General features: G+C 42.3%; 6 protein-coding genes across 41 annotated transcripts in view; all 6 read right to left on the reverse strand.

Annotated features, from left to right (window-relative positions):
• The window catches only part of LOC111576782 (protocadherin gamma-C5-like), a 353,923-nt gene that overhangs the window by 84,060 nt on the left and 247,391 nt on the right, over positions 1–22,472 (reverse strand). The window contains exon 1 of one of the 36 annotated variants that reach the window (XM_055016486.1): positions 11,211–13,767. The exons of 34 other annotated variants lie outside the window; for them this stretch is intronic. In XM_055016486.1, the coding sequence (XP_054872461.1) occupies positions 11,211–13,613 (2,403 nt within the window). In that variant the 5' untranslated portion in view covers positions 13,614–13,767. Of the gene's footprint in view, positions 1–11,210; positions 13,768–22,472 lie in introns of those variants that run through there. One more of the 36 variants, XM_055016487.1, reaches the window with a different exon arrangement.
• Positions 1,467–4,184, reverse strand: LOC111576778 (protocadherin beta-16-like). The gene has a single exon (XM_023282645.3). The coding sequence runs from the start codon at positions 3,912–3,914 to the stop codon at positions 1,482–1,484; it is 2,433 nt and encodes an 810-aa protein (XP_023138413.3). The 5' UTR covers positions 3,915–4,184; the 3' UTR covers positions 1,467–1,481.
• On the reverse strand, positions 4,806–7,527 carry LOC111576779 (protocadherin gamma-A2-like). The gene has a single exon (XM_055016536.1). The coding sequence runs from the start codon at positions 7,251–7,253 to the stop codon at positions 4,821–4,823; it is 2,433 nt and encodes an 810-aa protein (XP_054872511.1). The 5' UTR covers positions 7,254–7,527; the 3' UTR covers positions 4,806–4,820.
• Positions 8,021–11,135, reverse strand: LOC111576757 (protocadherin beta-16-like). The gene has a single exon (XM_023282627.3). It carries the CDS (start codon positions 10,460–10,462, stop codon positions 8,036–8,038), a length of 2,427 nt encoding a protein of 808 aa, XP_023138395.2. The 5' UTR covers positions 10,463–11,135; the 3' UTR covers positions 8,021–8,035.
• Positions 14,634–18,367, reverse strand: LOC111576758 (protocadherin gamma-A11-like). Its single transcript, XM_035953968.2, has one exon. It carries the CDS (start codon positions 18,359–18,361, stop codon positions 15,902–15,904), a length of 2,460 nt encoding a protein of 819 aa, XP_035809861.2. The 5' UTR covers positions 18,362–18,367; the 3' UTR covers positions 14,634–15,901.
• On the reverse strand, positions 18,976–21,743 carry LOC111576787 (protocadherin gamma-A5-like). Its single transcript, XM_023282663.3, has one exon. It carries the CDS (start codon positions 21,367–21,369, stop codon positions 18,976–18,978), a length of 2,394 nt encoding a protein of 797 aa, XP_023138431.2. The 5' UTR covers positions 21,370–21,743.

Raw genomic sequence — 22,472 nt, forward strand, 5'->3', positions numbered from 1 at the left:
AGTCTATTGGGCCATCTAAGATAACATCACCTTCACTATTAATATGAAATAACTTTGAAACAGTATCCATGCTATTTCCTATAACATAGGTCACCTGTCCATTTGATCCTTTGTCTGCATCAGAAGCAGAGACCTTAGTAATAAGTGTTCCTTTTACAGAGTTTTCTGTAATGCTGGCTTTGTAAACAGTTTTACTAAAAACAGGTGCATTGTCATTCACATCCAGCACGGTGATGTGAATCTGCATTGTTCCTGTCATTTGCGGTTCTCCGCCATCCTCCGCTGTCAAAACTAAAGAAACGTGTTCCTGTCTTTCTCGATCCAAGGGCTTTTGCAAAATCATTTCTACTTTCTTACTTCCGTCAGATTGAGCATGTAATTTAAGCATAAAATTATCACTGGGCTTTAGAGTATATCTCTGAAGACCATTCAGTCCGATATCAGGGTCAATCGCTTTTTCGAGCATGAACTTAGAGCCGATGACCGCCGACTCGCTGATTTCAAACACTCTATCCTCCTTTTGGAAGATTGGAGCATTATCATTTATGTCGGTAACTTCAACTGTAACTGGGAATAACTCAAGTGGGCTTTCTAGCGTAATTTGAAAATGTAAAGCGCAAGGCGTTGTCTGTCTGCAGAGCGCTTCGCGGTCTATTTTTTCTTTAATGAGGAGGACTCCTCTGTCTCTGTTCAGCTCGATGTACTGAGCACTGTCTCCCGTGTAAATACGAGCTTTACCTGACCGGAGCCTTTTGACATCTAAACCTAAATCTTGTGCTATGTTTCCGACCAAAGAGCCTTTTACCAATTCCTCGGGAATTGAGTAGCTGACCTGCCCGAACACATAACCGAGGCAGAAGATGGCGATAATCAGTACTTGCCGTTTCATTGTTCTGTCTTTTCCCGCAGTCACACCACAGTGACCGCGTTTGTCTTCTTTTTACGAGTACAATTCCGTCACATGTAATCAAAAATGAAAGCAAAATATGTATAATCCGCACATTAGAAACAAATTTCCATTTTGAGCTGTCCGTGAATAGTATGACCTGATCTCCGATGTGTGCGTTCTACGTCTGAGACTGTGCCTCTAGAATAATGTGAGGACGATGACTGAGAGGATGTGTTACAAAAACAGCTCAAGCTTGAACACACTGGGCAACAGCGGCCCGATGAGTCCAAATTGTGAAAGTACAGAAGAAAAATAGTAGTAAGGAAAAGCAAGTTCAGATACTGAGTTCAGGAAAATATTAAGAAAAAACACAGATATTCTTCCTCCTCCAAGAATGAATAAATAAAATAAAACAATAGGAATTCAGTCACATGAAATGGGAAATACAATACTGAATAAAATAATTTACTGCAGACATGGCAAAAATATACATAAGAAGCGCACAGAAAAGAGACAATGTGAAAGTGTACCGCTGTGTATGTACCGCTGTCCAGGGTACTGAAATTACACCTTCAATGATATTATCAACCTATTACGGCGTGCAGTTAACAAAAAAAATCAACCCTATTTGACTAACCTCTAGAGGAGAGTCTGGTTCATCCAGGATGCTCTTCTCACTCTGCATCCGCTGCATCGTCCCTGAACAACTGGGATCCATGATCAACACGTTCTGACTACCAGCTCTGCCGAACTTACAGTCACTCTTTCTGGAGTCTGTCGTCCTGCACACCTCGTAATTGTACACGTGTTGGAGAGTCCCTGTTGTCCCCAAAGTGTCTGAGTAACGTGGAGGATAATATGGAATCACAGGCAGGTTGGAATGATACAGGATGCGAGACTGTCTCCATCTGTAGATTTTCACTGAGATAATAACCACCAAACACGTGATGAACAGGAAGGAGACCACAGCCAGAGCCAACACCAAGTAAAAAGTCAGGTTGTCATTGTACTCCCTGTCGTGTGGAAAGTCACTGAACTCCGACAGAACTTCAGGGAAGCTGTCCGCCACCGCCACGTTCACAATGACTGTAGCTGAACGAGAGGGCTGCCCGTTGTCCTCCACTATAACACTCAGTCTCTGTTTCACTGCATCTTTATCACTCACTTGGCGGATGGTTCGGATCTCTCCATTCTGGGAGCCCACTTCAAACAGAGCCCTGTCTGTGGCTTTCTGCAGTTTATAGGACAACCACGCATTCTGTCCAGAGTCCACATCAACAGCCACCACTTTGGTCACCAGATAGCCCACATCTGCTGAACGAGGCACCATTTCAGCCACCACAGAGCCACCAGTCTGGACTGGATACAGGACCTGAGGAGGGTTGTCGTTCTGGTCCTGGATCATCATTTTCACTGTCACATTGCTGCTGAGTGGAGGAGAGCCTCCATCCTGAGCTTTCACACGGAACTGGAAGTCTTTGATCTGCTCGTAGTCAAAAGAGCGCACTGCATGGATGACTCCACTATCAGCACTGATGGACACATATGAAGAGACTGGCACTCCGTTCACTGAGGAGTCCTCCAGAATGTAAGAAACACGAGCATTCTGGTTCCAGTCAGCGTCTGTGGCTCTCACTGTGAATACAGACACACCTGGTGTGTTGTTTTCTACAATGTAGGCCTCATATGAGCTCCTCTCAAAGACAGGCTCGTTGTCATTTACATCAGAGATCTGTAAGGTGAGAGTGACGCTGCTGGAGAGGGAGGGCACTCCCTCATCAGAGCAGGTCACACTGATATTATATTGCGGAGCCACTTCTCTATCTAACGCTGCCTCTGTTACTATACTATAAAATCCATTCATTGTGTTTTGTATTTTAAAAGGAATGTCCTCGTTAATATTGCACTTCACCTCTCCATTTCTTTCAGAGTCAGGGTCGTTTACGCTCAGCATAGCAATCACGGTACTCTCAGGAGAGTCTTCTAAAATAATATCTGATTTAGAAAGTATTTTCAACTGAGGACTGTTGTCATTAACATCAGTGACATCAATTAGAATCTTACTTGAATCAGAGAGCCCCCCGTTGTCTGTAGCCTCGATATCTATTTGGAAAACCATTGCTTTTTCATAGTCTATTTCACCGATCAAGATAACCTGTCCAGTTTTTCTATCAATCTGAAACAGGTCGGATAAACGACGCTTGTTGTTTGAAATGGCGTATGATATTTCTCCGTTAGAGCCTCCGTCTTTGTCAAAAGCACTAACAGTTACAACACTCGTGCCCCGCGGGGAGTTTTCCATTATCGTTGCCTTGTATACTGGTTTAGTAAAAACTGGTGCATTGTCGTTTGCATCTAACACGTGAACGTTTATCTGCATTGTGCCTGACATACGCGGCTGTCCGCCATCCAGAGCAGTTAGTAACAATGTAATCTGCTCCTCTTGCTCTCGATCGAGAGGCTTCTGTAGAACCATTTCTACCTTTTTACTTCCATCTGCCTGATTTTCTAGTTTCAGTACGAAGTTGTTTGTTGGTTTGAGCGAATAGCTTTGGAGACCATTCGTGCCGATATCAGCATCGATGGCTTTCTCCAGCACAAATTTAGAGCCAATAACGACTGACTCGCTGATTTCAAAACGTTTCTCGCTGGATGCAAAGCTGGGAGCATTGTCATTAATGTCTGTGATTTCGATTGTTATTCGAAACAATTCCATGGGATTTTCCAGAATCATCTGTATATGCAGAGCACAGGGCGTCGTTTCTCCACACAGCGTCTCTCTGTCTATTCTCTCCTTGATAAGGAGGACACCCCTGTCTCTGTTCAGCTCGATATATTCTGCACTGTCTCCAGAATGAATGCGAGCTCTGCCCGTTTTGAGCCTTTTCAAATCTAAACCTAAATCCTGAGCTACATTACAGACGAATGAACCTTTCTCCATTTCCTCCGGAATGGAGTAGCTGACCTGGCCGAGAACCGACGTGACGGAGAGAACCGAGAAGAACAACAGTACTTGCCGTCTCATTGTTTTGCCGTCGAATTCCTTTGTTCTTTAAATAAAACTGTAATCCAAATGAATATTGTTAGAAATTCCGAAGGTATCCCAAAGACATGTTCAGCAAAAGATAGCAGCTTTTGGTTTCCATGTACAGTTTTCCATTTAAGCGAGAGAAGGCGGAAAGTGTCTGTTTTATTGTCTACTATCACAATCTAAAGGGGAGGTACATTTCCAAGTCCGATCTAAGGCTGCCACACTCTGGTCAACAGCGGCCCTTTCTGTTCATTACAGCAAATAGCAAAAAGCTGGGATGAGAAATATGGTTGGCGATACAAAAACAAACCAAAAGTTTATAATTATTATTTATAGAAATAGTAGTATTTTTTTTTTGAACATTTATTTTGGCAAGTCTCAGTAAGATCGTATGTTGCCTTTTTAATACGGCTGCTTAATGCAGGTTTAATAAAAATATTCTCCAAGTAAATCATTTTAGTCAATAATTGTGTGATATGACAGTTTAGAATATAGGAAAGCATTGCTATTTGTGAAAATAACTTAAAGTTAAATTCCAAAAAGCATGAAATAAAACTTTTCACAAATAATTTCTACTGACTGATACAGAAGTGTGCCAGAACAAAAACTAATAATAAAAATAATATAGAACTATAAAAAACTTATTCCAGAAATTGACAGTGAAGCAGTTTTTCAAACGACACACACAAAAAAAGAAATGTTAGAAAGACAGCAAAACGTACAGAAGATAATCTAGATCAAACAGGACGCTATTTTAGTGTCTTTTCCCACATTATGCTAACATTCGTGGACCGCTGTCCGTGGTGCTGAAATGCATTTATTACGTAAAACTGAATCTTTGTCAACGCAGACATGGTGGTTGTGAAAAGTTTTCCTTCATTTAAAAAGTACATAATAATATCATATACACTTCTTAAAGCAAGGACTAACCTCTAGAGGAGAGTCTGGTTCATCCAGGATGCTCTTCTCACTCTGCATCCGCTGCATCGTCCCTGAACAACTGGGATCCATGATCAACACGTTCTGACTACCAGCTCTGCCGAACTTACAGTCACTCTTTCTCGAGTCTGTCGTCCTGCCCACCTCGTAATTGTACACGTGTTGGAGAGTCCCTGTTGTCCCCAAAGTGTCTGAGTAACGTGGAGGATAATATGGAATCACGGGGAGGTTGGAATGATACAGGATGCGAGACTGTCTCCATCTGTAGATTTTCACTGAGATAATAACCACCAAACACGTGATGAACAGGAAGGAGACCACAGCCAGAGCCAACACCAAGTAAAAAGTCAGGTTGTCATTGTACTCCTTGTCATGTGGAAAGTCACTGAACTCTGACAGAACTTCAGGGAAGCTGTCCGCCACCGCCACGTTCACAATGACTGTAGATGAACGAGAGGGCTGACCGTTGTCCTCCACTATAACACTCAGTCTCTGTTTCACTGCATCTTTATCACTCACTTGGCGGATGGTTCGGATCTCTCCATTCTGGGAGCCCATTTCAAACAGAGCCCTGTCTGTGGCTTTCTGCAGTTTATACGACAGCCACGCATTCTGTCCAGAGTCCACATCAACAGCCACCACTTTGGTCACCAGATAGCCCACATCTGCTGAACGAGGCACCATTTCAGCCACCACAGAGCCACTAGTCTGGACTGGATACAGAACCTGAGGAGGGTTGTCGTTCTGGTCCTGGATCATCATTTTCACTGTCACATTGCTGCTGAGTGGAGGAGAGCCTCCATCCTGAGCTTTCACACGGAACTGGAAGTCTTTGATCTGCTCGTAGTCAAAAGAGCGCACTGCATGGATGACTCCACTATCAGCACTGATGGACACATATGAGGAGACTGGCACTCCGTTCACTGAGGAGTCCTCCAGAATGTAAGAAACACGAGCATTCTGGTTCCAGTCAGCGTCTGTGGCTCTCACTGTGAATATAGACACACCTGGTGTGTTGTTTTCTACAATGTAGGCCTCATATGAGCTCCTCTCAAAGACAGGCTCGTTGTCATTTACATCAGAGATCTGTAAGGTGAGAGTGACGCTGCTGGAGAGGGAGGGCACTCCCTCATCAGAGCAGGTCACACTGATGTTATACTCAGAGGCTCTCTCTCTGTCTAATTCACTGTCTGTCACTAAACTGTAGAAATTATTTGATGCTGACTTTATAGTCAGAGGGGTGTTATCGCTCATAAAACAGTGGACTTTACCATTTTCTTTCGAATCTGGATCTTGAACGTTCATCATTGCTACAACAGTGCTTGGTTTAGCGTGTTCAGATATCATATTAGATTTCGACATTATATTAATCGCTGGTTTGTTGTCATTAATATCAAGCACTTCAACTAAGACTTTACATGAATCTGTAAGTCCACCATCATCACTTGCACGTATGTTAATATGGTAATTACGCGCATTTTCATAATCAATATTTCCAATTAATGTTATTTCTCCGCTTTCTTCGTTTATCTGAAAGAGGACATGGGCTTGGTCTAAGCTGTTCGTTATTGAATATTTTACTCTACCATTTGTGCCATAATCTGCATCTGACGCACTAACAGTAGTGACAACCGTCCCTTCTGGGGCATTTTCAAAAACACTGGCTGTGTAGGTGGACTGTGTAAAAACAGGCGCATTATCGTTTGCATCTAACACCGTGATTAAAATCCGAATTGTGCCTGACATCTGCGGCTCTCCGCCGTCAAAGGCTGTTAAAACTAAAGATACTGAATCTTCCTTTTCTCTATCCAGAGGCTTCTGTAAAATCATTTCAGTTTTTTCCGTTCCATCACCTTGGCTGTCTCTTTTAAGCAAAAAATTGTCGGTGGGTTTAAGCTCGTACTTTTGAAGACCGTTTTTGCCCACATCACGATCTATTGCTCTGTCTAATACAAATTTTCCTCCGATCACAGCAGATTCGCTGATTTTAAAACTGACTTCGTTTTTTTCGAAGGTGGGAGGATTGTCATTTATGTCCGTAATCTCGACTGTGACGCTGTAAAACTCCATGGGGTTCTCCAAAATGATCTGAAAATGCAAAGCACAAGGCGTAGTCTGTTTGCAGATCGCTTCTCTGTCTATTCTGTCTTTGACGAGGAGGACCCCACGGTCTTTACTGAGCTCGATGTATCCCGCGCTGTCTCCCGTATAAACCCGAGCTCGCCCGGCTTTCAGTCGTTTTATGTCTAAACCTAAATCCTGAGCAATATTACCGACTAAGTAGCCACTCGGCATTTCCTCGGGAATGGAGTAGCTGACTTGGCCGAGCACTGAACTGAGATAAAGGGCGAAGGAAAACAACAGTACTTGCCGTCTCATTGTTCTGGTTGACATTTTCCCCACGGAATATAATGACACGAAATATGTCCCACATTTACCAGAAATCCAATCAATTGTATGAAAAATAACGGTTAATCCACAATCGTCCACATCGGTAAGAAGAAAGGCTTCTGCAATATCGTTCTTTAAGAATCCACCAACGTTTTAACACGATGACTGTCTTTCTCTGTCTGATATCATCACGGCATGGGAGGTTTCTCTTTAAATGTGCCGTAAAGCATCGACACGCTGGCCAACAGCGGCCCTAAGAGTACACAATAATGAACTACAGCAAAGACTTGGAGAAAAAAGCGTTATATGAAGGATCACAATTTCAACATGTATCAAGAGAAAACAGCCAATCAGTTAGTTGAGAAAACGACTGCAAATCTAGATAATAGAGGACTGGCTTGAAACATTGGTGAAAATTAATATTGCATTTTATATGACACTACTGACAGAAAATAGTAGTGAGTGTTTTTGATACAAAGACAAAGCTGTAATCAAATAATCAAATACCATATTATGAATAAAAATGAAGTAGTAGATAGACAGACAGACAGACAGACAGACAGACAGACAGACAGACAGACAGACAGACAGACAGACAGACAGACAGACAGACAGACAGACAGACAGACAGACAGACAGACAGACAGACAGACACAGACAGACAGATAGATAGATTTAAAAACAATAGCGAAAAACAAGTCTAGCCGGTTACTCTGTCCATGGTGCTAACTGCAAGTTAGTTAAAACTTGTGCCTGAATACGACGCTTCATTTACATAGATAAAGCTAACATGTCACACGTGACTTAAACCCCAAATTACTAACCTCTAGAGGAGAGTCTGGTTCATCCAGGATGCTCTTCTCACTCTGCATCCGCTGCATCGTCCCTGAACAACTGGGATCCATGATCAACACGTTCTGACTACCACCTCTGCCGAACTTACAGTCACTCTTTCTCGAGTCTGTCGTCCTGCACACCTCGTAATTGTACACGTGTTGGAGAGTCCCTGTTGTCCCCAAAGTGTCTGAGTAACGTGGAGGATAATATGGAATCACAGGCAGGTTGGAATGATACAGGATGCGAGACTGTCTCCATCTGTAGATTTTCACTGAGATAATAACCACCAAACACGTGATGAACAGGAAGGAGACCACAGCCAGAGCCAACACCAAGTAAAAAGTCAGGTTGTCATTGTACTCCTTGTCGTGTGGAAAGTCACTGAACTCCGACAGAACTTCAGGGAAGCTGTCCGCCACCGCCACGTTCACAATGACTGTAGCTGAACGAGAGGGCTGACCGTTGTCCTCCACTATAACACTCAGTCTCTGTTTCACTGCATCTTTATCACTCACTTGGCGGATGGTTCGGATCTCTCCATTCTGGGAGCCCACTTCAAACAGAGCCCTGTCTGTGGCTTTCTGCAGTTTATAGGACAGCCACGCATTCTGTCCAGAGTCCACATCAACAGCCACCACTTTGGTCACCAGATAGCCCACATCTGCTGAACGAGGCACCATTTCAGCCACCACAGAGCCTCCAGTCTGGACTGGATACAGGACCTGAGGAGGGTTGTCGTTCTGGTCCTGGATCATCATTTTCACTGTCACGTTGCTGCTGAGTGGAGGAGAGCCTCCATCCTGAGCTTTCACACGGAACTGGAAGTCTTTGATCTGTTCATAGTCAAAAGAGCGCACTGCATGGATGACTCCACTATCAGCACTGATGGACACATATGAGGAGACTGGCACTCCGTTCACTGAGGAGTCCTCCAGAATGTAAGAAACACGAGCATTCTGGTTCCAGTCAGCGTCTGTGGCTCTCACTGTGAATACAGACACACCTGGTGTGTTGTTTTCTACAATGTAGGCCTCATATGAGCTCCTCTCAAAGACAGGCTCGTTGTCATTTACATCAGAGATCTGTAAGGTGAGAGTGACGCTGCTGGAGAGGGAGGGCACTCCCTCATCAGAGCAGGTCACACTGATGTTATACTCAGAGGCTCTCTCTCTGTCTAAAGCAACCTCTGTAACAATAGTATAAAAACCATTTAATGTAGTTTGTATTTTAAAGGGGATGGTATCGTCTATGTTACATTCAACCTTCCCGTTATTCTCTGAATCGGGGTCGTTTATGCTCAACATAGTAATAACAGTGTTTGGTGGAGAGGCCTCTGATATGAACTCTGATTTAGAAACAATGTTAATGTGAGGACTATTATCATTTATATCTATAACATCAACTATTACTTTAGTTGAATCAGACAGTCCACCGCTGTCGACAACTTCAATATCCATTTGATAAGAATTAGCCTTTTCATAATCTATTTCACCGACCAGGATAATTTCACCGGTTCTGGGGTTAATTTTAAACAGCTCAGATAAAAGACGTTTGCTGGTAGATATCAGATACGACACTTCTCCGTTTGAGCCAATGTCTCTATCAGACGCACTTACAGTCGCTACACTGGTGCCTTTAGGGGAATTTTCTGGTATTTTTGCTCGATAAAGAGGCTTGGCAAATGCCGGTGCGTTGTCATTTACATCTAATACATTGATAAATATCCGCATTGTCCCTGACATCTGCGGTTCTCCCCCGTCTATAGCAGTTAACTGCAGCGACATGTATTCCTGCTTCTCTCGATCGAGAGGCTTCTGTAAAACCATCTCTACCTTTTTGCTCCCGTCTGCCTGATTTTCTAGTTTTAATACAAAGTGATCAGTTGGAGTGAGGGTGTATTGTTGTAAGCCATTCCTCCCAATGTCAGAATCCACTGCTTTCTCTAAGATGAATTTCGATCCTATCACCGCAGATTCGCTAATTTCAAAGCGTTTTTCTGTATTTGTAAAACTGGGTGTGTTGTCGTTTATATCGGTGATCTCCACTGTCACACGAAACAGTTCCATAGGATTTTCTAGAATTAACTGGAAATGTAAAGCACAAGGCGTCATCTCGCCACATAAAGCCTCTCTGTCTATCCTCTCGTGGACAAGGACGACTCCTCTTTCTTTATTCAGCCCGATGTATTCGACGCTGCCTCCCGTGTAGACCCGAGCTTTACCTGATTTCAGCCTCTTAAGATCTAAACCTAAATCATGCGCTATGCTACCAACTACAGAGCCTTTGACCATTTCTTCGGGGATTGAGTAGCTGACCTGCCCGAGCACGTAGCTGAGACACAGCACCGGGAGAAACAACAGTACTTGCCGTTTCATTGTTCTTTCCGAACTCGTTTCTCTTCCTGCGCCACTAAAAATGAAGCATCCCCGATACAGTCCGTGTGAAGATAGAAAAACAAACAAATAAAAAAATCGTTCACACTCCAAGTATAACAAGGAAAACCGTGTATTCCGTCATTACAAGTCCTCGCAGTGCTCCTCATGAACGCGGGCTCTCTTTTTCTGATTATGTCTAACACATCGACAGAAGGGGCAGGACACAGAAAAAAAAACAACCATCTAGTTGAATTGCAACACGCTTGGCAACAGCGACCCTTTGAGTTGAAAATATAAATTACAACAATCATGATCAAAGAATAGTTCAGTGTTAGCTCACACTGGGAAAGCTGTGGTGAAACAAGAGTGATTTGGGCCGTTTGAGGATATTTATATTTCCCATAATGTATAGTTTCACAATGTGCTGAAGCAACTCAGTAACAAAGCGAACCCAGTAGCTACAAAAACAGTGTTTATGAGTTATAGTAGATACAAAGAAAAGAGATGAGGCTAAGACAAAACCACAGCACACTGATATACTGGTATAGAGTAAACGGTGTTAAGTGCCACTGTCCATGGTACTGAATGGATGAGTTGTAGTGTTAGAATACTTCTAAACATCACAGACTTTCATATTTTTTTTTCGGAACCCCACGGAAACCTATTGCTTGTAAAAAGGAATGCACCACTGCCATTCTCTTGTTCCGCATTAAATAAAAAGAAAATGTGATTGTTGTAGTTTTCTAACCTCTAGAGGAGAGTCTGGTTCATCCAGGATGCTCTTCTCACTCTGCATCCGCTGCATCGTTCCCGAACAACTTGGATCCATGATCAGCACGTTCTGACTACCAGCTCTGCCGAACTTACAGTCACTCTTTCTCGAGTCTGTCGTCCTGCACACCTCGTAATTGTACACGTGTTGGAGAGTCCCTGTTGTCCCCAAAGTGTCTGAGTAACGTGGAGGATAATATGGAATCACAGGCAGGTTGGAATGATACAGCATGCGAGACTGTCTCCATCTGTAGATTTTCACTGAGATAATAACCACCAAACACGTGATGAACAGGAAGGAGACCACAGCCAGAGCCAACACTAAGTAAAAAGTCAGGTTGTCATTGTACTCCTTGTCGTGTGGAAAGTCACTGAACTCCGACAGAACTTCAGGGAAGCTGTCCGCCACCGCCACGTTCACAATGACTGTAGCTGAACGAGAGGGCTGACCGTTGTCCTCCACTATAACACTCAGTCTCCGTTTCACTGCATCTTTATCACTCACTTGGCGGATGGTTCGGATCTCTCCATTCTGGGAGCCCACTTCAAACAGAGCCCTGTCTGTGGCTTTCTGCAGTTTATACGACAGCCACGCATTCTGTCCAGAGTCCACATCAACAGCCACCACTTTGGTCACCAGATAGCCCACATCTGCTGAACGAGGCACCATTTCAGCCACCACAGAGCCACCAGTCTGGACTGGATACAGAACCTGAGGAGGATTGTCGTTCTGGTCCTGGATCATCATTTTCACTGTCACGTTGCTGCTGAGTGGAGGAGAGCCTCCATCCTGAGCTTTCACTCGGAACTGGAAGTCTTTGATCTGCTCATAGTCAAAAGAGCGCACTGCATGGATGACTCCACTATCAGCACTGATGGACACATATGAGGAGACTGGCACTCCGTTCACTGAGGAGTCCTCCAGAATGTAAGAAACACGAGCATTCTGGTTCCAGTCAGCGTCTGTGGCTCTCACTGTGAATACAGACACACCTGGTGTGTTGTTTTCTACAATGTAGGCCTCATATGAGCTCCTCTCAAAGACAGGCTCGTTGTCATTTACATCCGAGATCTGTAAGGTGAGAGTGACGCTGCTGGAGAGGGAGGGCACTCCCTCATCAGAGCAGGTCACACTGATGTTATACTCAGAGGCTCTCTCTCTGTCTAATTCACTGTCAGTCACAAGGCTAAAGAATTTTTTTGACGTTGTTTTCATGAGAAATGGCATATGCTCTTCAATATTACATGCAACTTTGCCATTTTCTCCGGAGTCTGGATCTTGAACATTGAATATAGTTACCACAGTTCCTGGCTTAGAATTTTCTGATATGGAGCTTGTTCTAGACATTATATTAATAGACGGCTGATTATCGTTTGTATCGGTCACCTCAACAATGATCTTACACGAATCTGTCAATCCTCCATCATCACTGGCCTGTACGTGTATTTCATAGAGCTGTGCCTTTTCATAATCCAGGGTTCCAACTAGGGAAACTACGCCGCTATCTTCACCAATTTTGAATATAACGGGGACATCATCTAACGTGTTTGTTATTGAATATAACACCTTTCCATTTGAACCTTCATCTGCATCTATAGCACTAACGGTACTCAAAACGGTACCTTTTGGAGCAGTTTCCAAAATAGAAACTTTGTAAATTTCTTGCGTAAATACTGGGGCATTGTCATTAGCGTCTAACACTGAAATTTCTACTCGCATTGTTCCCGACAGCTGAGGATCTCCACCATCAGTCGCTGTGAGGGTTAAAGAGAGGTGCTCTCGTGCCTCTCTGTCTAGATGCTTTTGCAAAACCATCTCCACCTTTTTGCTCCCATCTTGCTGATTGTGGAGTTTTAGATGGAAGTTGTCTGCAGGTTTTAGCGAATAACCCTGTAATCCGTTCACACCCACATCTAGATCCATGGCTCTCTCAAGCACAAATTTGGCTCCGATCACAGCCGACTCACTAATTCGAAATTTCATCTCATCCTTTTTGAAGCTGGGCGCATTATCGTTAATGTCATTAATTTCGACTGTAACTGTGTAAAATTCGATCGGGTCTTCCAGTGTGATTTGAAGATGTAAAGCACAAGGTGTTGTCTGTCCGCAGAGCGACTCTCTGTCGATTCTCTCTTTAACGAGCAGGACTCCTCTGTCTTTATTCAGCTCCACGTACTCGGCATTGTCCTCTGTATATATGCGAGCTTTGCCTGATTTCAGTCTTTTCAAGTTTATCCCTAAATCCTGCGCTATATTACCAACAAGAGAGCCTTTGGACATCTCCTCGGGAATTGAGTAGGTGACCTGCCCAAACACTGAGCTGAGGGAAAAAAACGACATAAACAACAGTACTTGCCATCTCATTGTTCTGCCCGACATGTTATCGTCGACGAAAACAGCAGGTTTAAAGATAGTAATATTCCAAAGCGTCAAGTTCTCGTTATTACAAAGTATTCCAGGGGAAAATCGATTATCTTCGTGTATCCTGAATCCGAAATAAACGAATGGCAGCGCCGATATCTCTGGTCTGCTGCAACGACGATTGTGTGCTGAATGTGTGTCTCTTTCTCTGTCTAACGTATCAAATAAAGGGATAAAGCTCAACATTAGCCAACAGCGGCCCTGAGAGTCCAAAGACGTGCACTGCAGAAAGCTGTAGAAGGAGGTTTAGTATGAAGAAATAAATCTGAGCCTCAGTCATTAGAAAACTGCTAGTTTTTACCATCTTATCTAATTCCCGCGCAATTACTAACTGTATAGAAGAAATACTGTTCTATTTCACTACTCAGTTCACAGGCCAGTTCTGTGACATTAACACCTGGCTTGGGAGTCCAACTGCTAAGGTTAGTATGAAGTTTTTTAAATTGTATATGTTGCTACAAACTGCAAGTCGTGTTCAGTTAAAACAAACACAAACTTTAAAAGACAATTTCGAAATTAAATGCTAAATCAATAGTAAATTCTTAACACAGAAAGACATCAAAGTGTTCACTGAAGCAATTTTTCTTTGACAGGAAAATTTACCACAAAAAGCTGTTATCATACCAAAGTAATGTACATACATTTACTGTAATTTAGAACGTTTTGGTAGCAAAAATGCATAAACTGACAACTACAAAGAATAATCCACAACTTTAGCAGCTGATAAAACTAAATCTGCAGCAATGAACAGCACTAAGATGATACACTAGACAGCCATAACATGTTTACTTCCAGTATAGAAAACTGAAATGTGAAAAAACAAAGCAAGGCCAGTCTTACTGATTGACTTAGAATCATTATCTAAAGTTTATATTTTCACTCTTGTACAATATGTGTTCCGTGAACAAACTCTTGTCATTCACCAAGTCTTCAGCAACAAAACACAACATTACCTTGGAGGATGTTATGAGGCTTTAACACTATAAGCTAATAGAATGTCCGTGAGAAACACTGACATTGTACTGTATGTGCACAGTAAGGGGACAATGTAATCAAATGCATTGAAATTATTGGGCATGTTTCTTCACCTGTTACACTTTTTTAAAAAAATCATAGTGGGTAGTACTATCCACAACACTAGTGCTGAATCCAAATAAGATTAGCCAACAAAAAGGAGTCACAGACTTAATTACAAATTATGTGATGATGATGCAGTTATGAAGACAGATAAAAGTAAGAATGCATTCTTTAAATAATCATGACACTAAATAATGTAAAAGAGGTTCTCAGATTAATAAAAAAAAATGCTATGCACGCACTTAAAAAATATGTCAGAATTCATCAGGGTGGAACTACACTTATGAAGAAGAACACAACAGAAACAGCTCATAAATTAATGAAGACAGTCTTTTAGTTTACGTTTAAAATCAGAAGTAATTTATCAAACTGTATGCCAACAAGGAAGATGATGGTCTATACTTGCTTTAGAATACTTATACAATTTGCAATTGTGAATTAAGTTTGCAACAGGTCCACAAAGTAACTTATGGAATTCCCAGCAACCTTGCATGTAATCTTAAGCACAGTGGTGCTCAAAGGCAGTCCATGTAATGCTTGAAAAATGTATGAAACGTTTTGTGTAAACAGTGTCAGAGCTTATGTCAATCAGATTTAGTTGTCTTTGGTTAGTCACCATTGAAGCATATGGACATATGAGTGAAATAAGTTCTTAGAGTTAAACTGTCCTGTTAAATACAGTCACTTAAGAATTTAGTCTAAATGTATGCTTTGCCAGCAAACATTTCAGGTGAACAAAAGCTGCAATCTTGCAAACATCATATATGACAATAAATAGTTGATGACAAAAGAAAAAGAAGTTGTTTCTGTAACTGTCTTGTCAAATAAGTAGCGATTGCATTATGACCATAAAATGTTGCTACTGGACCAGATTGTGCAAAACGCATTTTATATTCAAATGTTGTGTTTAAGGATCTTCTACAGTGTAGTCTTACAATTTTCTAACTATACTAAAAGTTGGCTAAACAAGGCTTGAAAGCTTTAAAATTAAAAGGGATAAAACTTACATGTTGCATAATTTTGCAGTAAATAGGAGGACATGCATATTGCTATAGAATATAGTTTATGAAAGTGCTCAACACCAATAGTTGTTAGGACAGAAAATTGGCAATATGGAAGAAAGCATAAGTGCACTGCATTGTGCTTCCCAGCTTTTGCAGATCCCCACTTTAGTATGCCCCATAACAGATAGATACAATCATGTTTTGTTTGATGAGACTAACCTCTAGAGGAGAGTCTGGTTCATCCAGGATTCTCTTCTCACTCTGCATCCGCTGCATCGTCCCTGAACAACTGGGATCCATGATCAACACGTTCTGACTACTAGCTCTGTCGAACTTACAGTCACTCTTTCTCGAGTCTGTCGTCCTGCACACCTCGTAATTGTACACGTGTTGGAGAGTCCCTGTTGTCCCCAAAGTGTCTGAGTAACGTGGAGGATAATATGGAATCACAGGCAGGTTGGAATGATACAGGATGCGAGACTGTCTCCATCTGTAGATTTTCACTGAGATAATAACCACCAAACACGTGATGAACAGGAAGGAGACCACAGCCAGAGCCAACACTAAGTAAAAAGTCAGGTTGTCATTGTACTCCTTGTCGTGTGGAAAGTCACTGAACTCCGACAGAACTTCAGGGAAACTGTCCGCCACCGCCACGTTCACAATGACTGTAGCTGAACGAGAGGGCTGCCCGTTGTCCTCCACTATAACACTCAGTCCCTGTTTCACTGCATCTTTGTCACTCACTTGGCGGATGGTTCGGATCTCTCCATTCTGTGAACCCACTTCAAACAGAGCCCTGTCTGTGGCTTTCTGCAGTTTATACGACAGCCACGCATTCTGTCCAGAGTCCACATCAACAGCCACCACTTTGGTCACCAGATAGCCCACATCTGCTGAACGAGGCACCATTTCAGCCACCACAGAGCCACCAGTCTGGACTGGATACAGAACTTGAGGAGGGTTGTCATTCTGGTCCTGGATCATCATTTTCACTGTCACATTGCTGCTGAGTGGAGGAGAGCCTCCATCCTGAGCTTTCACACGGAAATGGAAGTCTTTGATCTGCTCGTAGTCAAAAGAGCGCACTGCATGGATGACTCCACTATCAGCACTGATGGACACATATGAGGAGACTGGCACTCCGTTCACTGAGGAGTCCTCCAGAATGTAAGAAACACGAGCATTCTGGTTCCAATCAGCGTCTGTGGCTCTCACTGTGAATACAGACACACCTGGTGTGTTGTTTTCTACAATGTAGGCCTCATATGAGCTCCTCTCAAAGACAGGCTCGTTGTCATTTACATCAGAGATCTGTAAGGTGAGAGTGACGCTGCTGGAGAGGGAGGGCACTCCCTCATCAGAGCAGGTCACAGTAATGTTATACTCAGAGGCTCTCTCTCTGTCTAAATCACCGTCTGTCACCAAACTGTAGAAGTCGTTTGAAGACGTTATAATTGTAAATGGAATGTTACCGTTTATTCTGCAGTTCACTTGACCATTGTTACTCGAATCTGGGTCAAAGACACTGAACATAACTATAACTGTACCATGGGGAGAGTCTTCTGGGATTGAATCAGATTTGGAAAGTATACTGATTACAGGCTTATTATCATTAATGTCAATGACATCAACTATAATCTTACTGGAATCAGAAAGGCCACCATTGTCTTGAGCCTCAATATCAATTTGGTAATATTTGGCTTTTTCAAAGTCAACTTCACCAACGAGTATAACTTCGCCGTTTTCACTAATTGTAAATATATCAGACACACTGTCCATAGTAGTCGACACAGAATAAGAGACTTCCCCGTTCGGTCCTTTATCTGCATCAGAAGCGCTCACTGATGTTAGCGTTGTACCTTTGTGAGAATTTTCCGTTATGGCCGCCTTATAAACTGACTGCGTAAAAACGGGAGCATTATCGTTTGCATCCAGCACTGTCACATAAATCTTTACTGTACCAGACATCTGAGGGTCTCCTCCATCTACTGCTGTTAACAGCAATGATATTTGCTCCTCTTTCTCTCGATCTAAGGGCCTGTGTAAAATCATTTCTACCTTTTTATTTCCATCTGCCTGACCTTCTATTTTCAGTACAAAATTGTCTGTAGGTTTCAAGGTATAATTTTTCAGGCCATTTATTCCGATGTCTGCATCAACCGCTCTTTCTAACACAAATTTAGACCCGATAATTGCAGATTCACTGATTTCAAAACGTTTCTCGTCATTTTTAAAACTGGGGCTGTTATCGTTGATGTCCGTAATCTCTACTGTTATTCGAAAAAGTTCCATCGGGTTTTCTAGAATAATCTGCAAATGTAAAGCACAAGGCGTCGTCTGCCTGCAGAGCGACTCTCTGTCTATCCTTTCTTTCAAGAGGAGGACGCCTCTTTCTCTGCTCAGCTCGATATATTCTGCGCCGTCGCTCGTAAATATACGAGCTTTACCTGACTTTAGTCTTTTCACATCTAAACCTAAATCCCGTGCTATGTTGCCGACAACAGAGCCCTTTGACATTTCCTCCGGAATCGAGAAGCTGACTTGGCCGAGAACTGAAGCGAGAGAAAGGACCGAGATGAAAAACAGTACTTGCCGTCTCATTGTTCTATCCAGGATTCTCATTGCGCAACAAAAATTAGTGTAATGATCGGTTCCACACTAAAAACAACATTTCCATGAAAAAAATAGACAGCCTGAAGGAATATCAATACAATCCAGAAGTGATGCGTCTATCGCTTTGATAAATCCATCGAATAGATTTGCAGTCCGCGAACAGTGCTTTCTCTCTCTCTCTCTCTCTCTCTCTCTCTTTTTCTCTAAAATACCGCCATGACATGGGAGGATCTGATTCAAATCCTGTCTACAACTGCAACACGTTGACCAACAGCGGCCCATTGAGTTCAAAGAGTAAAACTACAAGAAAATAAAAATATAATGTACTATGAGCTGAAATGCTTTAGAAATAAGCATAGCCAGTACAATAAAACTGCTTGAAAGGTGAGCTCCGCCAATCTAAACATCGCAGAGAGACTGCATAGATTTATAGTTAAGATGATGATGATGATGATGATGATGATGATGATGATAAACACAAAACACTAGAATCAAAGAAGATTTTGAAAGAATCAGAGCGAGAAAGAGAACGAGGGCGAGACAGTCGTGCCTCTGTCCGAGGTGCTGAAATTCTGTTGTCAGAGAGTAAACATGCAGCTTTGACATAATGAAAGACCAAATTTTCAAACCTCGAGAGGAGAGTCTGGTTCATCCAGGATGCTCTTCTCACTCTGCATCCGCTGCATCGTCCCTGAACAACTGGGATCCATGATCAACACGTTCTGACTACCAGCTCTGCCGAACTTACAGTCACTCTTTCTGGAGTCTGTCGTCCTGCACACCTCGTAATTGTACACGTGTTGGAGAGTCCCTGTTGTCCCCAAAGTGTCTGAGTAACGTGGAGGATAATATGGAATCACAGGCAGGTTGGAATGATACAGGATGCGAGACTGTCTCCATCTGTAGATTTTCACTGAGATAATAACCACCAAACACGTGATGAACAGGAAGGAGACCACAGCCAGAGCCAACACCAAGTAAAAAGTCAGGTTGTCATTGTACTCCTTGTCTTGTGGAAAGTCACTGAACTCCGACAGAACTTCAGGGAAGCTGTCTGCCACCGCCACGTTCACAATGACTGTAGCTGAACGAGAGGGCTGCCCGTTGTCCTCCACTATAACACTCAGTCTCTGTTTCACTGCATCTTTAACACTCACTTGGCGGATGGTTCGGATCTCTCCATTCTGGGAGCCCACTTCAAACAGAGCCCTGTCTGTGGCTTTCTGCAGTTTATACGACAACCACGCATTCTGTCCAGAGTCCACATCAACAGCCACCACTTTGGTCACCAGATAGCCCACATCTGCTGAACGAGGCACCATTTCAGCCACCACAGAGCCTCCAGTCTGGACTGGATACAGAACCTGAGGAGGGTTGTCATTCTGGTCCTGGATCATCATTTTCACTGTCACATTGCTGCTGAGTGGAGGAGAGCCTCCATCCTGAGCTTTCACACGGAACTGGAAGTCTTTGATCTGCTCGTAGTCAAAAGAGCGCACTGCATGGATGACTCCACTATCAGCACTGACGGACACATATGAGGAGACTGGCACTCCGTTCACTGAGGAGTCCTCCAGAATGTAAGAAACACGAGCATTCTGGTTCCAGTCAGCGTCTGTGGATCTCACTGTGAATATAGACACACCTGGTGTGTTGTTTTCTACAATGTAGGCCTCATATGAGCTCCTCTCAAAGACAGGCTCGTTGTCATTTACATCAGAGATCTGTAAGGTGAGAGTGACGCTGCTGGAGAGGGAGGGCACTCCCTCATCAGAGCAGGTCACACTGATGTTATACTCAGAGGCTCTCTCTCTGTCTAATTCACTGTCTGTCACTAAACTGTAGAAATTATTTGTTGATGCTTTTAAAATAAAAGGTATATTTTTGCTCATGAGACACTGCACTTTTCCATTTTCCCCAGAGTCCTTGTCTTCAATGTTTATCATTGTAACAACTGTATTGAGTTTAGCATCTTCTGATATCACAGTTGACTTTGACATTATGTTAATTTCCGGCTTGTTGTCATTCATATCTTGCACATCGACAATTAATTTGCAAAAATCTGTGAGTCCTCCTTCATCACTGGCAAGTAGATTTATTTGATAGTTTCGTGACTCTTCAAAGTCGATGTTTCCAATTAAAGTCACTTCACCGTTTTCCTCATTTATATTAAATACTTTTCTGATATCATCCATAGTGTTTGTTATCGAATATGCAATTTTACTGTTAGAACCCTGATCTGCATCTGAGGCTGTAACAGTAGCAACAACTGTTCCTTTTGGTGAATTTTCAGTAACTGTAGCTTTGTATGTTTGCTGTGTAAAAACAGGAGCATTATCATTGGCGTCTAAAACTGTGATGACGATCAGCATCGTTCCTGACATCTGCGGCTCTCCTCCATCTACAGCCGTCAACACGAGAGATATATGATCCTGTTTCTCTCTGTCTAAAGGTTTCTGAAGCACCATCTCGACGTGTTTGTTTCCATCAGCATTATTGTGCACCTTCAGTGCAAAATTTCCTGTTGGTTTTAATTGGTAGCTTTTCAGATCATTAATTCCTACATCGAGATCAACAGCTCTTTCCAGAACAAATTTGGCCCCGATCACCGCTGACTCACTGATTTTGAATTTCATTGCAGTTTTTTCAAAGGTTGGTGCATTATCGTTGATATCTGTGATCTGTACTGTAACACTATAAAATTCCATTGGATTCTCCAGAATAATCTGAAAATGTAAAGCACAAGGCGTCGTCTGTCTGCAGAGCGCCTCTCTGTCGATTCTCTCTTTAACAAGGAGGACTCCTCTTTCTCTGTTCAGCTCGATGTACCCGTCACTGTCTCGAGTATAAATTCTAGCCTTACCTGAAGCCAAACGTTTAATTTGTAAACCTAAATCCTGTGCAATATTACCCACTAAAGATCCTTTGGGCCTTTCCTCCGGAATCGTGTAGCTGACCTGCCCGAGCACCGAGCTGACGGAGAGCACAGAGACAAACAACAGTACTTGCCTGGCCATTGTTCTATCCGATTATTTTTCGGTGAGATTCAGTGTTTATATGCCATAAAAACAAAGATTCCAATATCGAGCGTTTATTTAGCACCTGTATTATCCAAAAAAGTGAAATTTCATCTGAAAGGTCTACGTATCCTTCTCAAATATTTTATATAACGCGAACGTCCTGTCTTTCCCGTCGTGTTCTTTCTTTATAATGTCGACGTTACATGGGAGGTTCTGCTACGAACATGCTGCCAGTTGTCGACACTCTGGTCAACAGCGGCCCTAAGAGTTCATATGAGAAAACTGCAGGATTCAAACAAAACTGAATCTACGTTGACAATACTTTCCTTCAGAAAAAACACTAAATTTGAATGACTGACTATAAACACAATGGTTATGTTAAGATATTCCAAAAGCTCTGCAGATCATGTTCAAAGGTACAGTTTAATTTCTATGACAGTTTGTTTGTATCTAACTTCAGCGATGGGGTGTTTTATTTATATGTTGTTTGGTTAGTATAGGAACCAAAATGTTTTTAGTATTTATGTATTTATTTTTAAAGGGTAACAGGTTATCTTTTAAGATATACGAAGCCAAAAATCTGAACCATTAACCAGCACTACAATACTTCTAAAAACAGTGTGGCATGAAGGGGAAATGAAGAAAGTGAGGAACGTGAATGTCGCTGTCCAATGTTCTGAACTGTTAAACGCTGATGAACGGCACACGTCGCGACACAAGTGTTGTCCACAAAAAATACTCACACAGAAATTAACACATCTTTTGTGTAACTGACTTCCAAAAAGGCACTGATGCCACCAAGAACATGAAAAACATTAAATTCAATATGCTACTTTGAAACTTCACCAAATACTCACAATGTGAGAAAGTTTAAAAAAAAAAAAAAAAAAAAAAAAAAAAAAGGTTTATGCTTATGGGCAGAGAGTTCTAAACTGCTCCACCGAGCGTTCAGCAAAATTAAGTGGGAAAATATCTTAATAATATTTCCTATCTGAGTATTTTTCAAATCCAAGTTTCTCACACAGTGACTATGAAACAAATGAGAGTTCAAATATGAACTGTTGGTTTCACTACAAGAAATCTATATTGACATTGAGTAA

This window comes from Amphiprion ocellaris, chromosome 13, assembly GCF_022539595.1.
Source record: "Amphiprion ocellaris isolate individual 3 ecotype Okinawa chromosome 13, ASM2253959v1, whole genome shotgun sequence".
Taxonomy (NCBI): Eukaryota; Metazoa; Chordata; class Actinopteri; family Pomacentridae; genus Amphiprion; species Amphiprion ocellaris.

Excerpts from the sequence above, each read along its gene's own strand:
- LOC111576787 (XM_023282663.3), bottom strand. The coding sequence starts at position 21,369 with ATGGCCAGGCAAGTACTGTTGTTTGTCTCTGTGCTCTCCGTCAGCTCG.
- LOC111576779 (XM_055016536.1), bottom strand. The coding sequence starts at position 7,253 with ATGTCAACCAGAACAATGAGACGGCAAGTACTGTTGTTTTCCTTCGCC.
- LOC111576758 (XM_035953968.2), bottom strand. The coding sequence starts at position 18,361 with ATGAGAATCCTGGATAGAACAATGAGACGGCAAGTACTGTTTTTCATC.
- LOC111576778 (XM_023282645.3), bottom strand. The coding sequence starts at position 3,914 with ATGAGACGGCAAGTACTGTTGTTCTTCTCGGTTCTCTCCGTCACGTCG.
- LOC111576757 (XM_023282627.3), bottom strand. The coding sequence starts at position 10,462 with ATGAAACGGCAAGTACTGTTGTTTCTCCCGGTGCTGTGTCTCAGCTAC.